At 51.4% G+C, this 10,513-nt stretch overlaps 1 protein-coding gene and 1 pseudogene across 2 annotated transcripts; both read right to left on the bottom strand.

Annotated features, from left to right (window-relative positions):
* Positions 1-706: 706 nt before the first annotated feature.
* Positions 707-6,365, bottom strand: LOC111529709 (cytochrome P450 1A2). The gene is given in 6 exon segments (XM_023196711.2): positions 707-1,004; positions 2,554-2,640; positions 3,871-3,994; positions 4,263-4,352; positions 4,808-4,928; positions 5,535-6,365. Coding segments are annotated over 6 exon segments (1,551 nt in total).
* A 522-nt stretch (positions 6,366-6,887) lies between these two features.
* LOC111529708 lies at positions 6,888-7,636 on the bottom strand (annotated as a pseudogene). The gene has a single exon (XR_002727508.2). The product of XR_002727508.2 is annotated as a glutathione S-transferase P pseudogene (transcript).
* Between the last annotated feature and the right edge of the window lie 2,877 nt (positions 7,637-10,513).

The following is a 10,513-nucleotide window of genomic DNA, read 5'->3' on the forward strand; positions in this document are numbered from 1 at the left end:
CTAGGAGACAAAGGAAGACTCTGTCTCAAAAAAAAAAAAAAAAAAAAAGGCTGGGCATGGTGGTTCACACCTGTTAATCCCAGCGCTTTAGGAGGCTGAGGCAGGTGGATCATGAGGTCAAGAGATGGAGACCACCCTGGCCAACATGGTGAAACCCCATCTCTACTAAAACTACAAAAATCAGCCAGGCATAGTGGCTCATGCTTGTAATCCCAGGTACTCGGGAGGCTGAAGTGGGAGGATCACTTGAACCTGGGAGGTGGAGGTTGCAGTGAGCTGAGATCACACCACTGCACTCCAGCCTGGATGACAGAGTGAGATTCTGTCTCAGGAAAAAAAAAAAAAAAAAAAAAGGAAGGTGAATTATATGGTATAAATGGTATAAGAATTATACACACACACACACACACACACATATATATATATATATATTTTGAGACATGGTCTTGCTATGTCACTCAGGCTCTTCGCTAATTTTTTTTTTTTTTTTTTTGATAGAGGCAGGGTTCCACTATGTTGCCCAGGCTGCTTTCCAACTCCTGGGCTCAAATGATCCTCCAACCTTGGCCTCCCAAAATGCTGGGATTACAGGCCCTGCACTTGGCTAAAGCTGCTATTTTTTAAAAAAGAAAGGAGGAGAAACAAGGGCTGAGTCCCCGTGGTTGGCCCCCACTCGCTCTCTGGCCTCAGCATGGTGGCGTCTCCTTCACTTGATGGAGAAGCGCAGCCGCGCCTGGAAGTGTTCACAGCGGGCATGCTTCATGGTCAGCCCGTAGATGGGAGTCAGGTCGACTTTCACGCCCGGCGGCACGCTGAACTCCAGTTGCTGTAGCAGGATGGCCAGGAAGAGGAAGACCTCCCACTTGCCAAGGACCTCGCCGATGCACCGGCGCTTGCCCAGGCCAAACAGCATTATCTTCTCACTCAAGGGCTTGTTAATGCTGGTGCCTTCCGCGGTGGCGAACCGCTCCGGCCGGAACTCAGATGGGTCCCCCCACAGCTCCCTGCAAGAGGAACAGAGGAGATAGGACTTCAGGGCTGGGGAGGCCCTGGGAGGAGGGGCCTGGGGGAGGGAGACTTCTGTTGAGGTCACAAGTGTGAGGACATGTTGAAAGCAATGAAGGGTAAGTGGGAAGGAACCAAACTGAACTTTGATGCTTATTTCTTTTTTCCTTTTTCTTTCTTTCTTTTTTGTTTTTAGACAACCTCTGGCTCCTATAACCCAGGCTGGAGTACAGTGGTGCCATCTTAGGTCACTGCAGTCTCTGCCTCCCCAGCTCCAGCCATTCTCCCACCTGAGCCTCCCGTGTAGCTGGGACTACAGGCACCACATCCGGCTAATTTTTTTGTGTGTGTGTTTTTTTTTCTTTTTTTTGCAGAGACGGGGTTTCAGGGATCTCAGACTCACGAGCTCAAGCGATCCACCTTCCTTGGGCTCCCAAAGTGCTGGGGTTACAGGCATGAGTCACCACACCTGGCCTGATGCTTCTTTCTTTTACAAAGTTCTCTCTAAAATGACCAGCCTTAAAGATAGTGCCTTTTAATATTAATTTACTTTAAATAATACTTTATCCAAAAGGAATTTAAAGAATTAAAACAGGCTGGTTTTGGTGGCTGACATCTGTAACCCTAGTACTTTGGGAGGCTGAGGCAGGAAAATCCCTTGAGCCCGGGAGTTCAAAACCAGCCTGGACAACATATGGAGACCTTGTCTCTATTTAAAAATTAAAGTTAAAAAAAAAAGAAATAAATAAAGAAAGAAAAACATACGTCTCTTCATCCTACTGAAAATATGCCTCCCAAGGGGCCTCGACAGTATGTCCTGGCTTATGTTTATTGTTTTGGAGTAATGATGACTAGCATAAACATTGACAGCGTTTTCACACTCAGGTGTCCCCGTGTGGATGGTAAATTATATGGTCCCCCTACCCATACACCAAAGTGGGGCTTTCCAAAGAGAGGTCTCTGGGCCATTCACATCAGAATCGCCTGAGGCACCCCACCTGACACCACAGTAGAATCCTAGGGGAACCATCAGCTGTAACAAACATCTTGGTTGATTATTATTATTATTATTTTTTGAGGCAGAGTCTCACTCTGTCACCCAGGCTGGAGTACAGTGGCACGATCTCAGCTCACTGCAACCTCTGCCTCCAGAGTTCAAGCGATTCTCCTGCCTCAGTCTCTGGAGTAGCTGGGATTATAGGCACACCACCATGTCCGGCTAATCTTTTTCTTTTCTTTTTTATTTTCAGTAGAGACAGGGTTTCACCATGTTGCCCAGGCTGGTCTCGAACTCCTGACCGCAAGTGATCTGCCTACCTCAGCCTCCCAAAGTGCTGGGATTACAGGCGTGAGCCACCACGCCTGGCCATCCTGGTTGATTCCTGTGCACTAAAGTTTGTGAAACCTTTGTAAATATTGTCATTTAGAGCAGACTATACAGCAACTGAGGTTCCCTCCTTTCATTATACAAACAGTTCCTAGCGGGGACAAACAGCCTTCCTGACTGCTGAACCTGCACACATTTTTCCATGAGGGGTGTGTACTCACAGGTCGTGGTTGACCTGCCACTGGTTTATGAAGACACAGCATTCCCTGGGGATGTAGAAGCCGTTCAGTGTTGTGTCCGTTGTTGTGCTGAGGAGGGAAGAGGGCACTGTGAGACTCAGGGCTGGAAAGCTGGGGTGTGTGTTGTTCCTACCTCCACCCCATCCTGATAGCCTGCCCACTGCCATCTCCATCCCTACACCGGGAGGAGAGGGGAGGAACAGGGAAGGGGTAGAGTCATCCTCCCTTTTCCTTGCCTCCTGTTCTTTAACTTCAGCAAGTATTTACTAAACTTCTCTTTGTGTCTGGCTGTGCACTTGGCTGTTCTCTGGAGCCAAGAAACAGGCAATTTCAGATAAATGTTTTTCCATTTTCTATTAAAAAAGAAAAAAAAAAAGCAGCAGGCAGCCTGGGCCAGCCCTGGGGAGTTTCTAGCCTGGCTGGGGATTCAGGCCTTTTACTCTAGGAATAACTGGAACAACATTTGAGCGGAAGTAAGTGCTCACTAACTCTCTTGACATTGTTAAAATTTCAGGGCATGATCAAGTGCTGATGGCTGTAAGTCCTATAAGACATCAGGAGTGGGCCGGGCGCGGTGGCTCAAGCCTGTAATCCCAGCACTTAGGGAGGCCGAGACGGGCGGATCACGAGGTCAGGAGATCAAGACCATCCAGGCTAACATGGTGAAACCCTGTCTCTACTAAAAAAAAAATACAAAAAACTAGCCGGGCGTGGTGGCGGATGCCTGTAGTCCCAGCTACCGGGGAGGCTGAGGCAGGAGAATGGCGTGAATCCGGGAGGCGGAGCTTGCAGTGAGCTGAGATCAGGCCACTGCACTCCAGCCTGGGCAACAGAGCGAGACTCCATCTCAAAAAAAAAAGACATCAGGAGTGAAGCTGTGCCAGCTGGATGGCTTCTGGGGAGAGGAAGCTCGCATCGGCATTGACTTTGAGCAAGGGTAGGATTCTGGTGGTCAGAGAAGAGACTAGAAGGCATTCCAGGCAGAAGGTTCAGCGTTACCAAAATTCGAGGCCAGTAGGGTCATGCTTGTGAGGCTGAGGCCGACCTGGCTGGCACAGAGGGCACTGGGAGGGAGGGAATATGAGCAGAAGGGAATGATCGCTGAGATCACAAGTGGCACTTTCTCCTGAGAGTTGGGGGTTAGATTATGTTTGGACTGGATGGGGGCAGACTGAGGCTGGGATCTGTGTGGAGTGAGGTCGGGAGGGAGATGCTGAGCCAGGGCCAGGGCTGAGAAGCCAGGAAGAGAAAATATGGCAAGGACTTCAGAGGTGGGAGGGCAGAACGGGCAGCCCTCACCTGTGGGGGATGGTGAAGGGGACGAAGGAGGAGTGTCGGAAGGTCTCCAGGATGAAGGCCTCCAAGTAGGGCAGCTGGGGTCTGTCAGAGAGCCGGGGTCGCCGCCCCCTGCCAATCACAGCATCTGTAGAACACAGAGGGCGAGCAGAACTCATGGGCTGCCCTAAGTGCCCCATGAATTGTCCCCTCTTATACCCCATGTCACTCTATATAAGACTGTCTATTCACAAGTCTGCAACCCCACTAACCTCCCACATCTTCTAGGCAAGGGTAGGCACTACTGTGTGCCCAGGGCTTGCACACAGTAGGCACATAACAGGTGTTTGTAGACTGAATGCACAAACTGGGTCTCAAGGCTTCTCCTGGCCATAGGGTTGGGGGCCCCCATGTACCCAGCTCCTTCTGGATTTTCCTCTGTATCTCGGGCCTGGTCACAAGGTACGTGAGGCTCCAGGAGATGGCTGTTGCAATTGTGTCAAATCCTGGACCATGTAGGGTAAGGTGAGGAAGGAAGGAAGACAGAAACAAGGAAACCAGCATTTCCCAATTATCTACTATGTGTGTACCCAGCATTAGCTTTCTCTCGCCCTAGCCCGTGAGTTTCCTGAGGATAGAGGCTGGGTCTTTTCAACATAAACTTGAGATACAGGTTTCAGAATTAGCTGCCAGAATTACAGGGGCCTAGACTTACAGGCCAGAGAACACTTTATTGTTCAGATGGGGAAACTGAAGCCTAGGGGAGGAGAAGGACTTTACTGTGTCTCTACTGGGAATTGGTGGTACAGCCCAGGCTCAAACCCTGATCCTAGGCCATGTCTCAGTATGTTGTACCATCTGGTGTAGGGTTGGCGGGTTGTTTGATGGACTAAGGGACTGGGCAAGACTGTGGGTGAACAGCAGGCATTGTTGGATGGAGGGGCAGGGTTCTGGCTCCTACCTGCTCCGAAGATGTCATCGACAAGGTTGACAATCTTCTCCTGGGGGATGAGGTTGCCGCTGGCTCTAGGCCCCTTCTTGCTGTGCTTGAACAGGGCACCCATGATGTCCTGGACACTGTTCTGAGGGGCACACGCTTAGAGGTACCCCTGGCACTTCCAAGGTCAAAGGCTGAACATTGCTCCACACCCCTCGCCTGTCCCTGGGGGTTACTCCTCCCGCTTGGTCTCTAGGCAGGGGGCTGTAGCTCGCAGCAGGAGCTGGTAGCAGCCCTGAGTATGACGTAAAGTGTCATTTTATGCCCCATTGACCCTTCTTTCCAATAACCCCAAGGGTCCAATTTCAAAGGAGGAAAAGGTTAGTGTGAACACAGGGAAGCAACGTGATACCAGAGCTGGGGATTAGCCTCTGTTGAGATTCAGGTTTCTGCAGAATGAAAGCTTTCTCACTCATCAGCCCCCTACATTGCAGGGCTCTGCTAGGGCCCCATTTCCAGGACTTTTTTCTTGGGGGCTTTGAGGAGCCCTGAGAAAGGGGCTTCAAGGATGAGGAAACTGAGGCCCAGAGAAGGGGAAGAGTTGGCTCCAGGTCACACCGCTGGTCTGAGGTATCCAGAGCCTTCCTAGGCCTTGGCAACACAGCAGCTGTGTGAGCATGCTAGAGCTGGGAGGGAGGGGCCGTACCCAGGCCCTGCAAGGTTCCCCTCGCCACCTGTACCCCGGGCTCACCTTGTCAAAGTCCTGATAGTGTTCCTGGACTGTTTTCTGCAGGAACCGCTGGAACCTCTGGTTGAAGGCCTTGAACCTCTGCAGGGCAGGGTTGGGCAGGTAGCGAAGGATGGGGAAGAAGTCCACCGGGTTCCCGGAGGAGGCACTCTCCACGAACTCATGACTGTTCTTCACGAGGCTGAGCATCTCATCACTGCTCTCGGGGAAGTGCTGTCCAAAGCACATGGCACCAATGACGTTGTCCACTGACACCACCACTTGATTGTAAGGGTCGAAGTGCCCAGGCCCTACCATCAGCTCCTGCAACCTGCTGATCAGGGCCTCAGCCTCCTTGCTCACATGCTCCTCCAGGTAGCAGGAGGATGAGGAGGCTGGGTCAGAGGCGATGGAGAAGGTGTTGAGGGCTTTCTGGGCCAGGTGCCGGCGGGCAGCTCACACCGGTCCAGAGTCTGGGCCGAAGGACATGCTCTGGCCATGAGTGATGAAGGTGAAGCTGTAGAGGTCAGGCCGGCCCTTGAAATAGTCGCCCTGCTGCACCAGGGCCTGCCGGATGGTATCCAGGCCGCTCAGCACCAGCACGGGTGTGGAGCCAATGTGGATCTGCAGCACGTCTCCATAGAGCTGGCTCATCCTTGACAGTGCCAGGTGCGGGTTCTTCCCCAGGGTCAGCACATGCCCGAGCAGGGGCCAGCCCCATGGCTCTGGTGGACTTTTCAGGCCTTTGGGGACGCGAGGCCTCGAACCCCTGAGCACCCAGAATACCAGGCAGAAGATGGCAGAGGCCAGGAGAAGCTCTGTGGCCAAGAAGGGAACAGACTGGGACAATGCCATCTGTACCAACTACAGGGAAAAAGGAAGGAGGGACCAGGCTGAGGGTTGAGATGGAGACATTCATTCATTCATTTCCTCAGTCATCTGATAAACACTGATGTGTGTTCTGTGCTTGGCTCCCAGCTGGATACCAGAAAGACTAAGATTCATCTACCATGTGTCCTGTGCCCCCAGAGCTCACCCTTTGAGCATCACAGAATCTGAGAGCTGGCAAGAAGCCTCAAGATTCCCAGCCTGAACCCTGGCTCTCTCCTCCACCCATCCTCTCAGTTTCTGCTCTGGGGCTGGAGTAGAGGCAAGTGACCACCCCAAAACGGGGAAGCCAAGGACAGCACCCTTGTCAGCCCCTGGCACAGCATGCATGTGTGGCACAGGACCAAAGGGTCCCTGCCAGTGCTGGCTTTCTGCTGATACCATCTACACACCCAGGGGACCGGGAGCTCCCCCTACCCAGTGACACTGAGGAGGCCAAGGTCCCAGGGCTGATTCGGATAGCCTGTGATGCCCCCTTCCCAGGGCATCTTTTTTTTTTTTCTTAGAAATTGTATTGGTCCTGGAGAAAGGGAGGCAAGCAGCCCCTGCCTCCTGCTCAGAGTGCCCCCAGCCCTCACTGTTTCCCGTTGCCATTGATGGGGAGGTTCACGTGCTCAGGGGAGGCCATGAAAGCCTTGAGCTTGGGCCCGGCACTGAGGCGCGCCACGTATGCCGAGAGCAGGGGGAACGCATCCAGGCAGCTGGGGGCCAGGACCTCGTGGATCAGCAGCAAGTCCAGCAGGTTGTAGTCAGCGAAGGAGATCTGGTCTCCCACAATGAAGGTCTTGCCTCCCTGGTTCTGGGACAGCAGGGTCTCCAAAGGCTTCAGTTGCCCGGGCAATGCCTTCACATAGTCATCCTTGCCCGCCTCGTAGTTGGGGTAGATGAGGGAGAGGTATTTGCAGCGAAGGTCCTCCACGCCATCATTCACCATGTCCACCAGGGCTGCCTCCCGCTGGTCCTTCCCATAGAGCCCAAGCGTGCGGCCCAGGTGACGCAGGAAGGTATTGGACTGGTACAGGGTGAGGTCTCCGTCCTGGAACTTGGGGAGCTACCCATACAGGCAGGAGGCTTTGAGAGAGCCCTCTTGCCAGGTCACCATTGTTACCACCTCCTCCTTCCAGCTCTGGCCCTGGTCTGCCAGCAGCATGTGCAGGGCCGCGCAGCGGCCTCGAACTGGGAAGTAGACCACGGTGTAGGGTGGCATGGTGGCACAGGTGGCGGCGGCGACGAAACTCCAGCCCCAGGGCACTCTTTATCAATACCAGGAAGGGCATCTCCTCCAGGGATGAGTCCCCATCCTCTCACAGTCTTGGAGGTTGAGGTTGGGCTGCAGCCAGGGCCAGGGCTGCCCTTGTGCTAAGGGGGAAGCCCTCCCCATCTTTCGCCTTAAAAATGGCTTAGTCCAAACTGCTCATTTAAAATGGGGAAACACAAGTCAAGAGCTGAGTAGCAAAACCTGAACCCAGGCCCCCTACACCTAGCCCAGGCTCCCCATCTTTCTGTCTCCACTAGCTTCCAAGTTCTATAATTGGGGATCCCAGAGATTGGAAACTGGTCCCAAGAAAGCTACCTGTAGAGGCAGGTGCTTGAGATTAGCAGAGTTGTAGTGGCTGGTCTGGAGCATTTGGCTCTAGGTGGGTGGCCTTTTTATAAACACCACCCGCTATCGGATTGGCCTGGTTGTCCTGGTCACCTAATATCAAAGCTGGATCACTGAACAAAGTTGGAAGGATCAACCCTTGACCTTGGGCCATGATCCCTCAACTCCACCTACTACCCAAGGCCCAGGGTGACTCTTTGGGGATAGGCCAGAAGGGGTGCTGGGTCCCTGGGGATGAAGGCACAGCTTTCTTCAGGGTTCAGGGTAGGGAGCCTATTTCTCTGAAGAGTAGGGTAGGGTCTGGGAGTGTGGGTTAGGCCTTTGGACTGATCTGGGCTTCTTTCCCATGCAGACATGAGGAAGAGCTCTGCCAGGGCACTCAGTCTAGGCCAACCAGGCTCACGGCCCCTCTCCAGAAGGATGTTCTTCTGTATATCCTCCAACAACCTGCAAAACCAGACAGTAAATGGGCATGTTCCAGCCACTCCTGATTTTCAGCCCAAGTCCCCAAGTGGAAAAGAAGAGATGATAAGGATTTTGCATACTAAAGAGAGGCATCTCTCATGCAAAAAGAGACATAACCAAACGCAATATGTGAACCTCGACTGGATACGGCATTTAACCAAAAAAAATTTTAAAAATTTACAAAAGGCTTTTTGGGGACAATTGGGGACATGTGAGCATGGACTGGAGATTAGATGATATTCTGGAATAAATGTTAATTTTTTTAGGTGTGAACAGAGTGTCATGGTATGTGGAAGTGTATCCTTGTTCTTAGGAGATTAATGCTGCAGTGTGGAAGTGTCAAGATCCCTGCAACCTCCTTTTGAATGGTTCTGTTAAAAAATGTATACCTTTAGGCCAGGTGCGGTGGCTCACACCTGTAATCCCAGCACTTTGAGAGGCCGAGGTGGGCGGATCACCTGAGGTCAGGTGTTTGAGACCAGCCTGGCCAACCTGGTGAAATCCCATCTCTACTAAAAATACAAAAATTAGCCGGGCGTGGTGGTGTATGCCTGTAATCCCAGTTACTCAGGAGGCTGAGGCAGGAACATCGTTTGAACCCAGGAGGTAGAGACTGCAGTGAGCTGAGATTGTGCCACTGCACTCCAGCCTGGGCGACCGAGCGAGACTCAGTCTCAAAAAAAAAAAAAAGTACACCTTTAAAAAGTATAATTGGATTGTTTGTAACTCAAAGGTTTACCCTTGCTTGAGAAGATGGATACCCCATTCTCCATGATGTGCTTATTTCACATTGCCTGCCTGTATCAAAACATTTCATGTACCCCATAAATATATACACCTACTATGTACCCATAAAATTTAAAAAATTATACCTATCTATCAATAAATCAAGAGAAAGTAGATATGAGAAATGTCAGCTATTCATGGACTTACGTGAGGATATATGGTGTTTTTTATACTAAAGGAGTCTTTTTTTTTTTTTTTTTTGAGACGGAGTCTCGCTCTGTCGCCCAGGCTGGAGTGCAGTGGCCGGATCTCAGCTCACTGCAAGTTCCGCCTCCCAAGTTTACGCCATTCTCCTGCCTCAGCCTCCCGAGTAGCTGGGGCTACAGGTGCCTGCCACCTCACCCGGCTAGTTTTTTGTATTTTTTAGTAGAGACGGGGTTTCACCGTGTTAGCCAGGATGGTCTCGATCTCCTGACCTCGTGAACCGCCCATCTGGGCCTCCCAAAGTGCTGGGATTACAGGCTTGAGCCACCGCGCCCGGCCCCTAAAGGAGTCTTTAATATGGACCCAGATCTCAGTCAGGTCTAAGAGGAGGATGAGGGCAAGCCTTAAATTGGATGTGAAAAGGAAGTTTTCTATCTTTTTTTTTTTTTTTTTAAGATACAGAGTCTTGCTTGTCACCCAGGCTGGGGTTCTGCACCACAGCCATGGCTCACTGCAGCCTAGACCCCCTGAGCTCAAACAATCCTCTTGCCTCAGCCTTCTGAGTAGCTGGAACCACAATCACAGGTGTGTGCACCTTGCCTGGCTAATTTTTTATTTTTAAACATTTTTTTGTAGAGAGGAGGTCTCACCATGTTGCCCAGGTTGGTCTTGAACTTCTGGGCCCAAGCAATCCTTCTGCCTTGGCCTCCCAAAGTGCTGGTATTACAGGTGTGAGCCACCGTGCCCGGCATGGATGTGAGAGGGAAGTTTTGATTTAGACGTGAGTGGGCTTTTATTCCTGAAAATGAGAAAACTGTGGGATCAACCTGTGAAGATGCCAAGGCACATGGATGGGGAATCCAGAGGAACAGAGCATGTTGGAAGACCATGAATGGGAGAAGAGGAAGGTTGTTTTCTGCCATATCTCCATTGGGTTCGGATGACTCAATGAAAAAGTTTAAGGTTTGAGGTCAGGCTCAGTTTTATAGAAAATGGACTTTTTCTTTCTCTCTGTCTGTCTCTCTAATTAACTAAAGTCCATGGTTTACTTAGATTCCCTTGGGTTTTACCTAATGTCCTTTTCCTGTTCCAGGACCCATTGGATATCACATGACAT

Source organism: Piliocolobus tephrosceles, chromosome 6, assembly GCF_002776525.5.
Source record: "Piliocolobus tephrosceles isolate RC106 chromosome 6, ASM277652v3, whole genome shotgun sequence".
Classification (NCBI taxonomy): Eukaryota; Metazoa; Chordata; class Mammalia; order Primates; family Cercopithecidae; genus Piliocolobus; species Piliocolobus tephrosceles.